Here is a 14,575-nt window from a genome sequence, read left to right on the forward strand (position 1 = left end):
GAGTAAAGCCTGACTAAACTTTTTTAAAAATAACATTTCTCTTGATTAAAATTGCATTTCTTGGGGCTGGTGCGGTTGCTTAATGAGTACTTATGGCCCATCATGAAGAGCAGAGTTTGACACAAGCACACATAACAATCAGGTGTGCTGACTTGTGCTCCCACTCCCAGAGCTGCCTATGTGGATTCAGGCAAACCCTGGAGCTTGCTGGCCAACCAGCCTAGCTAAATCAGTGCACTTCACATCCCATGGAGGATGTACACCTGAGGTTGACTTGACACACAAATACACAACTGCACACTCACTTGTTAGTGCTAGGGTTTTATCCTTTTCTTTGCTTAGTAGCCTAAATAATTAAATCATCAACCTTTTAAAACAGTCTACAAAACAGATTACATAAAAAAGTCAGTCCTAGCCCTCACCTGCAAAGGATATCCAAATGTTCATCCTGGTACCAGTGAGACTATTTCTTTCAGGAATAGTTTGTAAGTAGAGTTAGATGAACCACAAGTATTGTCTGTTGTTATTAAGGAGGTATACATTTTGTTTATTCAGTAAATATTAGTTGACTGTGAGAATTCATGCTTCTTATTTTAGTGTTTTCACCTTTTGCCTAGCTTCCAGGAAAGAAGACTACTAAGCTTTGGGTCCCAGATGAAGAAGTCTCACCTGAGACAATGGTCAAAGTGAGTCATATGCATAAATCTGTTTTTCTTAGTGCACTCACTATATCAAGGAATAGATGTGGGTGGCTATTTGTGAGCATTTGCCTTTACTGTGTTGCAGTCTTTCATGTACTGTGAGAGTGTAGGGCAGTGATAGCACCCCAGGGCCTTGTGAGCAGCAGCATGTAACATAGTTTGAGAGGGAGTGACTTGAAAGCTGCTTTTGTATTCCTGCTTCTTAGAACTTAGCCTTTTCTTGACAAGTGAATGCTGGTCTTCTCCTTGTTTAATAATGCTAATCTAGGCTTTAAAATAACCTTCTCCTTGGTATTTTATTTAAAATATTTTAATGGTTCTTGAATTTGGGTCTATATACAAGGAATTACGTGACACTGAAGTACAGAGTATTGATTTGTTACAGTCATGTGGTACTTTATTTCTCCGTCAATATTTGAAGATTAGGAATAAATATATAGAATGTTGACATTTTTGTCTTAGAATTTCTTACTACCTTCTGGGCTCGTGTACACATTGTCTGCCCTGCTCTCTTTCTCGTTATATGTATTTCATATGCTCTGTATCTTCAGTTATGTTTGCACACTGTTACAGCCTCAGATTCTGGTCTGTCTGCACACCCGTAAAGTAGTCCTTCTTTACACCGGTAGCTACATCACTGAATGCACTGGTTGCATTTGGGTCTCAGTATTAGTCTTAAGCAGCAGTCTTATGTCATAGAGGCACTAGATGATACGACAGGCCATTTAGACTGAGTGTGCGCTCACCAGCCTCTGTTAAAACTCAGTTATTATTGTCTTTTTTTTAAAGCTGAGATGAATTAAAAAAACAAAACCATAATTAGTACAGAAGCATTCACATGTTTTTTTCATCATAAAATCTACAAAATGATATCCATTCTTAGAAAAGGTTGACTAGCATTTGCAGTTGAGAACCTTTTCTGGTTATGAAAGTTAGCATGATTCTAACTCTAGGTCCTAAAGGATGGGTGCATGCTTGGGAAACATTAACGATAAGCAGCAAAATAACTCATTTTTAGCAAATAGAGTTTTGGTTTTGTTTTGTTTACCTCATTCCTGGAGGTTGAAATAACTTTAACTTAAAACACTGTTATCTTCCTGTATATAAAAATGAATAATAATGTATTTTACCTTTTCTTAACATACATTCACAGTTTTCTAGTTTTTAAGGTTGATGTGGAAATTCTTTAAACATAACAATGCTGTTTTGGCCCACTTGTCTTTTAAAATAGATTCAGGCTATTAAAATGATGGTTCGATGGCTACTTGGAATGAAAAATAATCACAGTAAATCAGGAACTTCTACCCTCAGATTACTAACAACGATACTGCATAGTGACGGGGATTTGACAGAGCAAGGGAAAATTAGGTACGTAGTTACTGTTTCCAGTTATTTTCTTTGTATAGTATTTCAACCCCTGGGATAACTGTTATATATTAGAATTTCTTTTTAAAAAGATAATTAGCATTAGTTTGTAGGTATTCATGTGTTTTTATTGTCATAGTTTTACATGGTAGTTATGACAGAATAACAGGCATGTGTCTGTCAGTTCTGCTGCCTAGACGCTGCAAATATTTTAAATGATAGGTCCTTGTTTTTTGTCATAGTTTGTATATAACGGTTAGTTCAGAGATCTGTAATTACTGTTTGAAGGTCTTGCTAGTGTTAAAAGGGAAAGAACAAGTTGTTGAATCTCTTTTTAAAATGTAGTAAATAAAAAATGTATAAATTTATTCAATGCATGTCATTTTAAACACGCAGTTTTTATTTGTATGATGAGACATAGTTTAGTGTTTCCAGTTCATCATTAAGTCCACATCTATGGATTTAACTATCTGTGGATCTAAGTATGCCAGAAAGCAACTGCTTTTCTTTTCTTTTCTTTTTTTGTTTTTTAAGATTTATTTATTTATTATATATGAATATACTGTAGAACAGTCAGTGCTCTTAACCATTGAGCCATCTTTCCAGCCCACAATTGCCTTTTCTGTACTGAGAATGCATAGACTTTCCCTTTTCCTTTCCTGCACCATGTAGTATAGCCACTGTTTGCATCTAGAACTGAAAGAAGGTATGTGGGGAGATTGTTCAGAGTGCATGCAAAAATGATATCATTTTTCTGTGAGAGACTGAATCATTGATTTTGTTAAGGGTTAACTGGCTGTACTATGATTGAGACTCTACTTAGATTTAGATCCTGAAACTACATACTCCAGGCAGATTCAAACCCTGGCTCCTAGCGCTTTCTAGTTAGGTGACCATTATGAAGTTACTCCAGCTTCTCAGTGTCCTATACTCCTATCTTCGTGTACCACTGTGGTTTAACTAACATGTTAGGATAGTTGAGGTGTTCACAGCATTACAGAGCACATAGGAACATGGTTCATAGTAAGGACATTTTTATCAGCATTAGCTGACATGTGCATGTATTCTCAAATGCTGTTTAGAGGCACTGCGTAGTTATTGGAGAATAACTTTACTCTTTAATGTGTCTAAGTACTTTAATGAGAAAACCAGTGAGTGTCGGCTACCTTTCCATCTTCATTCTCTTCTTCCAGCTTCCACTCCCATCACCCTCTCCACTTTGATAGTGTTAGCCATCAAGGCTAGGATTTCAAATGCTAGGTAAATGCAATTAACACTGAGCCACCACCCCATCCCTGTCTGTCCTCCTTGAATGCTTTATTCATAGGGTCCCCCTAGAATTTAACAGTAATATTTCTTAAGTGAAATAATAAAAATAAAACTGAGTAACCTATACATTTTATAGCCACAGTTTGTATGCTTACCATTTTTAGTCTAATTTGTTGTTTTCCATCAATAATGTAGACATGTCCATGTTTAGGAGTTACATATATATAATAAGGATACTTTGATTTAAGCTTCATATTGTATGTGAAATAAATTTGTACTGGTCATCTCAGCCTGGCAGAGAAAATCTTTGACATTAATACATTTTGCCTCAATTTATTAATTACTTTGCTTTTATATGAATTAATTTATATTAATTTTTCCTGACTATGCTTTTGAAGCTGAGAACATTGGCAGACTGAAGGCAGACTACAAACATTCAAATGTATATCTACCATTTATCAGTTGCTTTTATTAGGAACCATTTCACTTCTGTATGCCTATGGTAGTAATTTAGCTACTACACCTGCTTTCATTATTCTTTTATGTTTACTACAGTAGTTGTGATAGACAAATTAGCAAGTAAAGACGTTCATTGCTGATCTGTGAGTAAGTATCCCGTACTCAAAAATCTGTACTTGAAGATTAATAGGCAAATCACTATACAAACAGATGTCTTCTATTCCCGCTTAAGTTAGGATGTGTAGGATAAGAAAATTGATTAAATGGCTTTAGCAGTATCTAGTACCAACATATTTAAGAAAAAATGGCATTGGTTGGGTTTTGTGAAAGCTCTGTGTTGTGTGTAGACTGTCTTACTGCTACACACAACACTTACTGATTGTCTTACTGCTGTGTCCTCATATGTAGAAAGTACAAGCAAGCTCTGCCAACAAGACTCAGCCTCTTTATAAATTCACTAATCCTGTTCCTGATGGCTCTGCCTGCTTGACCTCATCACCTTCCAGAAAAACTATTCCTTGTAATAACCTCTCGGCTTAGGATTTCAGAGTACGAATTCTTTGGAGATGAAGAATCTTTACCATAGGGCTTTTTGCTTTCTTTTTATTGAGGTTATTTAAAGCATTTGATTATGAAGTTAGGAACAATTGTTTTTTTTTTTTTTTTCTCTAGACAGGTTGAAGTCTTTCTTACATTGCTTCTGCTTCTCTTTTAGTAAACCAGATATGTCACGCCTGAGACTTGCTGCTGGGAGTGCTATTGTGAAGCTGGCCCAGGAGCCCTGTTACCACGAGATCATCACATTGGAGCAGTACCAGCTGTGTGCCCTAGCCATCAATGTAAGGACAGTGGCCAGCAGGGATACTGTCATGTGCTCTTGGGCCTTTAGGAAGAAAATTGTTACAACAGCATCAAAGTCTTGAATGTTTGCTTTCTTTCATAAGAAACACTACAGAGTTCTAAAACTGACATAATAACATGGTGTATTGTGCTAGTCTATAAACTTTCTATAATTACTTAATGAGACTTGGGCTGGCCAAACTATTGCTCCCTAAGGAGGTGCAGTTGCTTAAGACTCCAGTCATACGCTTGCCATTAACTGGTCAGTGCACAACCTTGTTTTCTGTGTGTCTGCTTAAGAACACCTTATTTTCATGCACAGCTCTTTGATTAACGCTGACTCGTAGTCCCTGACACCAGTGCTCCCTCCTCAGCAAGCCTGTACTGTAGCACATGCCATTTCTCTGTAAGGCTTGTGCTCTGGTCTTGTCCTTGCCACTTGTTGGGAGCCATTTACATGTCAGTCCCCAACAAGAACAACACTGTGGAAAGTAGACCCAGGCGATGAAGGCCGGGCTTCTCTCTGGGGATGAACACAACAGGCTCCTCCTGTGCCTCATGCCCACGCATCTCTTTGCTAATGGCTGTATCATTGTTGCAGGTGTTGATTTCGAAATTACAAATAAATGAGCAGACAGATTCCTAAATACGGAATATGAATGAGAAGAACAGCTGTTCACAAAATTTTATAAAGCTGTGTTCCTGGGTTTCTATTTTTTAAGACATAGGGTAAAAGTTTCAAGGTAGAAGTATTCAAAATAAATATTTTAAAATAAAATAAATCTTTTATAAGTGAAAATGCATAAGCAAATATCAGTAAATCTAAAGGTATGACTTAAGCTTGTCTCCTTGCCTATTTTTCTGACTCTCAGAGCTACTTTTGTTGTTTGGATTTAAACACACACTTTAACATCTATTTAATAGAGTATCTTTATAGTAGCAGTTCTCAATCTGGGTCACGACCCCCTTGGGAGGTCAAACAACCCTTTCACAGGGGTCACCTAAGACCATTGGAAAACATTTACATTAGGATTCTTAAAAATAGCAAAATTAGTTACAAAATAGCAATGAAAATAATTTTATGGTTGATGGTCACCACAACATTGGGAACTGCATTAAAGGGTCAAGGCATTAGGAAATGCTGATTTCACTCATCCTGTGTCTCGTTGCCTCTGGTTTTTGTCCTCTCCTCCCATCTCCACAGATCTGCATTTAACCTTGTTTGGCAGTGAGGATTCAGATGCTATCTTTCCTACAAGACATACTTGGGTTTTCTTAGCTGGATTCAGTCTCTTTATTGTTTGATTCCCTCCAGATTTTGTTTTTACACCTCTGCTATATATAGTGCTGCCCAGCCTTGTGCTTTCACTATTTCTATCCACGAGTTTTGTTTTCATTCTTGAGTTGAAGCTCTTTAAAAGTAGTATTGTTGCATATTTGAATAGACAGTGTGATGGGGTAGAGATTGAATAATAGACAGCACATTTGATACTTGCTTAGTTATTTAGAATTTGAAATTCAGTTCATGAAAAAATGTACTTTGTGTTATTATGAGCTATATACTATTCTAGATTGTAGAAATACAACACTGAATAAATCATGGTTGCATTCCCTAAAAGCTAACAGCCTCTTAGAATAGAAAATACAGATAAGTATTGTGAGGTGCTACACAAAGTTTTAAGGATAGTTTGTGCTCAGAAGGTCTCTGTCTAGTGAAGTAAAAAATCAAGTTCATAGCAATGAGCTCAGTTCTGACTGAATGGATCTAAAACCTTTGTAATTTTTTCATATATTTAGCTAATTATTTTTATAATCATAGCCATGCATGCATCAAGTGTTTGCCTTCATGAGAACTTCCTTTTGGTAAAACCATATTGCTATTCCTTATTTACCATTTTTATGTTAGAATACTCATCTTCTTAAAGCTTGTGAAAACCTCCTAATTGAAACTCTTAAACACCTCTACATTCACGATGTGGCTTTTCTGTAGTTAATTATTAGCTCCTTGTCTGTGAGGTGATAACTTCCTATCACTATTAACTGAAGGCTCTTGGCTTTGAAATCATTCAACAAATTAGCATTATAACAAGTTTGCATTGGACTTTTAAATGCTGAGCTATTAACAGGACAAAACTGTTGTTGAGTGTTGTGCCGTAGGAGGGTGTGTAGGAAAGTGAGAGCATGGGATGTCTGGGTTGGATAACATTTAAAGAATAGTCTATTCACTGATGAATATGTTTATAATACGTTTACTTTGGTATGAGGTTTTAAACTGGCCTCTTTATTGTAAATTGGTTTTTTTAATGACATGCATGTATTCAGTTCTCATTACTACTGGCAAAGGGTAACTTTATTGAGTGTGTCAATAGAAGGATCGATTTTTCTATGGACACTTGAATAATTTCTTAAAAGTAGTAGGAGTACTGAAGTTAAAATTGAAGGGAAAGGAATATGTACAATAAGAGCTTAAAAGATGGGCACATCGCACATGCCCACCCCTGACTACATTAACTAGGCATGGTGGTACATGTCCATAATCTCAGAACTGCCCCTGGGTCAATAAAACAAAAAACAAAAACCAAGTCCTGGGCCTGCCAAGATGGCTCATCCTTCAAGAGTACTGGCTGCTCTTCTAGAAGACATATGTTCCCAGCATCCACATGGTAGTTCACAACTGTTTGTACCTCCAGTTCCAGGGGATCTTACTCACTCTTCTGGCCTCCACGGGCACAAGTACCCACGTGGTACACATTACAAACCTTTATGCAAAACATACATGCATATTAAAATAAAACGTTGAAAGAACAAAACCCAGGAAACACCCAAGTGCTAGGGGTAGCGCTCAGTTAGTGTAGAGCTCTTGTCTAACAATGTTTAGGTTGGTAGGTCCAGTCCCTACATTACAGAGAAATAGTAAAGCTAAGTGCAAGACATATATATGACTTAGGCTTTGAAGAAAAACCCAGCAGTCATTTCAGAAGGAATGATGTACTTTTCAGTAATAAGAGAACACACAAGTTGAGAGGGTATAATCATGAAGGTGTTTGTATGCCAGGGAGATGGATTAGAGCTGCTTCCTTTAGCTTAGAAAAACTTCTGGTCCAGTGAGTACCAGGTACTCTGCTAGTCTTAAATACAAGGATGCACAAAGACATTGTTCTTGTGTTTGAGGAACAGGCAAACGAGTAAGGTAGACATCTAAACTACTGTGCATCTGTGTTAAAGACGTGCAGTGTGTTCAGAGCTTAAGCTAGTACAGGACACAGTTTACAGGTTGCTTTGGAGCACATGGATGAGTTACCCTAATTAACGTGGAGGAGTTTGCTAGAGAAGTGGTTTGGGTGAAGCAAGTTATAAGGTAATCAGGCAAAGGGTAACAAGTAACTTGCTTTTCTTCCACAATTAAAAAAGTAATTTGAATTTTCTAGAAGTGATTAGAAACTTTTACCTCAACAGTTAAGTGTTCTAATCTGAAAGTGATAAAACTAAAGTGCATTTTTTAGACAGGATTATTTGTTTGTTTGTTTGTTTGTTTAAACCCAAATGCTTTCCTTCCTCACAGAGTCTTTCCCCTCATCCCCCTGCCTTCTCTGAGAGGGTACCCCCACCCCTGGGTATCCCCCGGCCCCCACCTTGCTGCATCAAGTCTTTGGAGGATTAGGTGTATCCTCTCGCACTGAGGCAGGACAAAGCAGCCCTCTGTTACATATAGGCCAGGAGCCTAGGTCCAGCCTGTGTATTGCGCAGGTTTTAAAGAAAATTTTTCTACTAAATGAAAAGCTACCAATAATATCCTGTTTCCACTATATTCCATTTGTGTTTGGAAGTTCTGGGGATCACCCCAACTCTTTGACTGAGAGACCAGTGTTGTGCTGAGCTATATGCCCAGCCTCTTACTTTATTAGTAGTATTTTAATCATACTCAGGTTGGGACTGGTGTACTGGTTTTCATGTTTTAAGAGTTTAATCTTTAATGTTGTCTAACACATGTAACTGGTAGTTACTGGGTCTAGTTCAATACTCCCACCTTAAGGTGGAGTCGCAAGCTCTGTTCTGAAAAGTAATTCAGGGGTTGTAGATCCATCACCTTGGTCATATCTGAAGGTTTATCTTCTTACTGCCTTGTGGCTAATACCTGGAATAATTTTGTCTTTACAGGATGAGTGCTATCAAGTCAGGCAGGTGTTTGCCCAGAAACTTCACAAAGGCCTTTCCCGCTTACGGCTTCCACTTGAGTACATGGCCATCTGTGCTCTTTGTGCCAAAGACCCGGTGAAAGAGAGAAGAGCTCATGCTAGACAGTGCCTGGTGAAGAACATCACTGTGAGGAGGGAGTACCTGAAACAACATGCAGCTGTTAGTGGTGAGTGCATGGTTGGTGAAAGATGCATCTTATCTCCTGTCAGTTGCAGTCTTACAGAGTAAAACATACTAATGTCATTTATTACAGTATACACTTCTTTAAAAAGTCAGCATCTTTCAATAGCTGCTTTTCACTTCTGTACTTAAATATATGTATATGTACGTGAGTATTTGAGTTTTATTATTTTTTATAAATGGCTAAGTGAACAGACAAAATTTGACACTGGAGGTATCTGAAAAGCAGAGTTGCATATTTATTTGTATTATGTCTACACTGTCATGGGTCTTTGTTCTCAAGTATAGCTAACACTCATGTTGGTCGTAGATGCCTGCTTTCCCTTGCTCCCTTTGCCTCCCAAGGCAGTTGGTGATGCTGCTTCACTACTGTGCCGTATCACCTACCCAGTCATCCATGTTGGATCAAAAGCACTCTCTGTGCGTGTTTTCCTCACTTGAGCACCAAATCCCATTAGACCGTCTTCCAGATGTCATGGCTATCTGCTGCTCCGTCCTGTACTTGAGTTGGAATATCACAGAACTCTTTAATTCCCGCTGTGTTGTAATGCCCCGCTTCTGTCCTTCCCTTCCGCTCCCTCTATACCACACCACTTTTGGAACAGACCAGTCTGGTTCTCCCTTCCTTCTTGGTTGAAATATATATAGGTTCTCAAGTGCTTACAGGTGGCATTAAAACACTTGGTGGCTATTCATAGTTTATGCTCAGCACATGTTTAAATTCTCCACTGTGTAAGTACCTGTGGCTTGTGTGCAGGGTTACTTGACGTTTTGTGCAACTTGCCTTTTCCTAGTTTGTTCTCTGGAAATTTATTTTCTCTTCTAGACTGAGCTGGGAAATACAGTGTATCACATTGAGTCATTTAAGATACATGCTTAGCATTAGTTGGCCACTGTGATCCTCTTTCCCTTTTTCCTCACCTTGGAAAAAGTAAAAGCTATGCAGTCACATCCTACCTCTGCAGCTTACTGTCTGTGTTGACTTAATCCGCACCTTAGCTTGCTTGTTTATAAAATTGCTATAATGAGCCTCACTTCTTGAGGTTAAAAGAGTTGGAAAATGATGTGTATGAAGCACCTGACATATAGTGAACAGCCCAGAGCAGTCACCAGTAATACTAGCTATTTTTATTTTAGGTACTTTCTCCATAGCTTCCATCTCTTTATACTTTAGTGGGTGACTTACATGGTCACATGTATTTTTATATTACTTAAATATCATTGTAATTTGAAATTGCTGGGTTTTTTTTTCTTTCATGCTTGTTCCTTCATAACCATTTCACCAGAAGCTCTTCAAAGGCAGGCTGGTGCTTATTGGCATACATTATGCTCCTGGTTGAACATCTGACTAAAATGGAAATAGGAGACCAAATCCAAGTCTTTTTGTATACTGTTTCCCAAATATAGTGTGCATGCCTTTCTGACCTCTGCCATACAGTTTGCTGTTCTGGTCAATAGATAGAAATACTTGGATTTAAACTGAAAAGTTATTATTTATATGGTCAGAGGAGCTCTGTTCTTTTATAACACACTGAGCATTACTTCTGTTCTTATGCCCACTTCGAGAGCTTGTCAGAGAGTATCCACAGAGTCCTCACAGCATAAGAAAGAAAAACATCTTACATCTCAGTCTTGAATAGTATGTGTGGATCGTTCTTTCCATGTGCCTTTGAAAACTACACATTTGCCCTTGCTGATCAGCACCCAGTGTGCTAACTAGGCACTTTAAACTGCTTACCATGTCTCTTAGCACAGGATGTTTGAATGCGTTCTTCAGCCATGTTGTGGTAAATCACTGGGATGTAGGAAATGTAAAAAAGAGCATGTGATTTGATCTTTCTAACCTGGATGTTTTTGTTTGCTTTTTGTCTTCCTTTTTTTGTTTTGTTTTTTGTTTTTCAGAAAAATTATTGTCTCTTCTACCAGAGTATGTTGTTCCATACACAATTCACCTTTTGGCACATGACCCAGATTATGTCAAAGTGCAGGATATTGAACAACTTAAAGATGTGAAAGAGTAAGACTTTTCTCATCCCATTTTCCTATTTTCTGGAAATTGCTTTTAGTTCCTTACTGCTGATAATGAGATACTAATTTTAGTTTTAATTATCATTGTCGTATGTTTCATTTTGCTAAGGTTCTTTTCTAGTCGTCCGTCTTTTGTTTCTTCGTCTTTATACATTACATTTCTTACCCAATTTCCAAAATGTGACATAACCTATTAAACTTTAGTTCTGTTTCTTCGCAGCTGGGACGTTATTTACTACTGAAGTAATCTACTTAAACTTTCTCTTCAGTTCTCCTATTTTATTTCCCTAAGTAAACTGTAGGTTTTCATGTGAGTTGACTTGGTAATAAGGTAGTAAGAGCATGTTTCTTTGCAATGACTATCTTTGTAAAACGAAAGAAGAGTTTCATCATAATTCACAACCAGGGAAGTATTCTTAGTTATAACTTCATTGCTGTTCTCTAATTAAAGATTATTATCTGCATAGAGACAGAATATGGAACATCATGAGACTGAGAGAGATTTTGAGACCTACATAACTTCTAGATAAACTTGAGGCTCAGGTTCTATTTTTGTTGTTATAAAAGGTAACTATTATGATTTTGAGTCAGTTGATTTCGGATACTGTTGATATACTAGTAAAAGAAAATGATAGCTAGTTTCTTGATTTATGGAAATATAGTTAGTTATTCAAAATCTTGCAGGGAAATAAAAATTTAACTTACCATTAGCTTACTATGGCAAGGGGGAAAAATCTAGTATCTCTTTTATTTGCTATAATATCTGTTATTAAAATACTATCTCTGGGGGCTAGAGAGATGGCTCAGTGGTTAAGAGCACTGCCTGCTCTTCAAGAGGTCCTGAGTTCAATTCCCAGCAACCACATGGTGGCTCACAACCATCTGTAATGAGATCCGATGCCCTCTTCTGGTGTGTCTGAAGAGCTACAGTGTACTCACATACATAAAATAAATAAATTATAAAAAATACTATTTCTAAAAGTAAATTTTGTGTTAGATTGGTTATCAGTAATGAAAAGCTCTGGCTGCTTTTCTTTATCTGAGAGCAGGTATTTGAGAGTTTTGCCTTTCTTGATTGCCCTGATTTTTTTCATTCTATGGAGCACAACCTGAGCCATTGTATCTTTTTCCTGTTACTTTTTTTCTTTCTATATGAACTATAATCCCATTTCTCTCTTACAGGAGAGAGGGTATTTAAGGTTTTTCCCCAGTAAGCAAAGACAGTGTATATGGGTGTCGGCCATGCTTTTCCTTCTCATTTGTTAACTTCCTAACCATTGGCTTAGACACTATGATCTTTTGAAAATGTCCTCTCAGGATTTGAGTCACCTCCTTGTATTATGGCCAGTCTTTCATTACTGTCATAGAATGGAATTAAAATTGTTTTGTTCTTTTCCATCTTGTGTTTCTTTTTCCCTTTCTCATGCAGAAATTTGCTGTGAATCTAAGCTTATCTCTGTGTTTTTGTGTATATGTATAACATGGGGTTTTTCTTGCTGTTTTCACTTTGATCTGTAGTGGCTTCTATTAAATGTTTTCCTCTTCTGGGATTATAATCTAGATTCATTATATTAGTATTAGAATCATTGTATTAGTATTTAACAAAAATTTTTCTTAGTATCTTCTTTGTTCTTGTGTTCTTAGATGCCTTTGGTTTGTCCTGGAGATATTGATGGCTAAAAATGAAAACAACAGCCATGCATTTATCAGAAAGATGGTAGAAAATATTAAACAGACAAAAGATGCTCAAGGACCAGATGATACAAAGATGAATGAAGTATGTAATTCATGATAAGTAATTTTGATGTCATGCTGATTTAAATATATTAAGTATAAAATATATAATTTCTTTCATGTTTATAAATAATTTTTTGGTTACAGATAATTGGGATTGCTAGTGCAGAATTATTATACCAAAGTTAGTGTTAATTTAGTAGTAATTCTAATACTGAATCATACTGATCTTGTTATACTAATATAAGCCACAATATTTATTTAGACATTTTCTTTCATTAGTTTACTGTTGGTCTAAATACATGTTCTAAGATGCAGTCTTAATAACTAACTAAAAAAATATCATTGCAGAAATTGTACACTGTGTGTGATGTTGCCATGAACATCATCATGTCAAAGAGCACCACATACAGTTTGGAATCTCCTAAAGATCCAGTGTTACCAGCTCGGTTTTTCACCCAGCCTGACAAGGTAATTATTTCAGAGTTTATTTGTAGGAGTTGACATTGAGTGTGTGCTCGGCACTGGGCTGTGGGAACATAAGAAAAGATCAGAGCTGCTAGAATAGCAGAAAAAGGTAACAACAGGCTCAGAAATGTGACTGTGGACCAAATGTGGACCAGAATGTAGCTTGGAAGGGTTAGAAACTAATTAAGCAGATCCAGAGTTTGTTTCAAAGTTTAAAGCTATGCTAAGAGCACAGGCAAAAGTTTACCAAAACATTTTCAGTTAATAGTCTTTGGTTCAGAATGGGAATTGGAATGGTGCTATGTAATGTTTGAAGCTGCAGGCCCTTGATGAGGTGGTGTGGAAACCACACTGAGCATAGACACTGGGATAGGCCCAAGGCTCTGGGAGCAATACAAAGACAGTCATAAACCACACCCCAATACAGTGTTACACAAGCCCTCACAGAGACTCTTCTCTAAGCTTATTGAATAACAGAACTTGGAAAGCACCATCACCATCTTTGTATTGAAGGCAATATACCAATTAAATATTGGCAGCATATTTAGATCTCATATGTTTACCTAAGTTATTAAAAGGCTCTCTTTTTTATGCAAGTCACTTTGATATGCGCAGCATTGCAAGGATCTGTGTAGCTTCCTCTTTTGTGCTATGTAGGAATGGGTGTTTGGCACATTGATAGGGGAATTGCTTTGAGGTTAGTCTGTTAGAACCACAGCCTGAAATTTCATGTTTGAACTAATTAGTTTAAATAAATATGAACTTAAAAGTAAAAGCTCTCGTGTATTCTGTTGGCTTTTGTCTCTCTTCTAGAGGCCACTGACTGCTTTTTCTTTTTGCTTACAGAATTTTAGTAACACCAAAAATTACCTGCCTCCAGAAATGAAATCATTTTTCACTCCTGGCAAAGTATGTTTTGAGTATCATTTTCATACTTATGTGGTAGTTAATTTTAGTGTGACTATTGACCTAGTTATGTTATTTTACTTCTTTAAGAATTTTTATGTCTCAAGGTAGGAAACATATATTTAGCTATTTTTTATTTGTGGGTTTAAAAATTAATTGTGCTTATTATGTAGACACCAGCTAAGATGTGCTTCAAAAATTAGTAAAACCATGAGGACCTTTATCCTTTAGAATCTTTACACCAATTTAGGTAAAAGTCTTTAAAAAGATGTCTTACATCCTTCCATAACAAGACTTTGTTTTCATGATTGGTCTATATTTCATTTATCTTAATCTGTGAAGATCTTTTCCTCTGTTTTCTTTGGGATTTACTATTTGTCAGTTCTGAAACTACCTTGCTAGGTAGCCCAGGCTCGCTTTGAATTTGC

General features: G+C 36.9%; 1 protein-coding gene across 7 annotated transcripts in view; it reads left to right on the plus strand.

Moving 5' to 3' along the window:
* Positions 1-14,575, plus strand: part of PDS5B (PDS5 cohesin associated factor B) — a 124,254-nt gene that overhangs the window by 97,686 nt on the left and 11,993 nt on the right. For all 7 annotated transcript variants that reach the window (XM_080941348.1, XM_080941350.1, XM_080941353.1 and 4 more), the window contains exons 22-29: positions 618-686; positions 1,933-2,069; positions 4,510-4,633; positions 8,793-8,997; positions 10,914-11,028; positions 12,684-12,816; positions 13,125-13,244; positions 14,088-14,150. In XM_080941348.1, the coding sequence (XP_080797474.1) occupies positions 618-686; positions 1,933-2,069; positions 4,510-4,633; positions 8,793-8,997; positions 10,914-11,028; positions 12,684-12,816; positions 13,125-13,244; positions 14,088-14,150 (966 nt within the window). The remainder of the gene's footprint in view (positions 1-617; positions 687-1,932; positions 2,070-4,509; positions 4,634-8,792; positions 8,998-10,913; positions 11,029-12,683; positions 12,817-13,124; positions 13,245-14,087; positions 14,151-14,575) is intronic.

Source organism: Micromys minutus (assembly GCF_963924665.1).
Source record: "Micromys minutus genome assembly, chromosome: 29".
Lineage (NCBI taxonomy): Eukaryota > Metazoa > Chordata > Mammalia > Rodentia > Muridae > Micromys > Micromys minutus.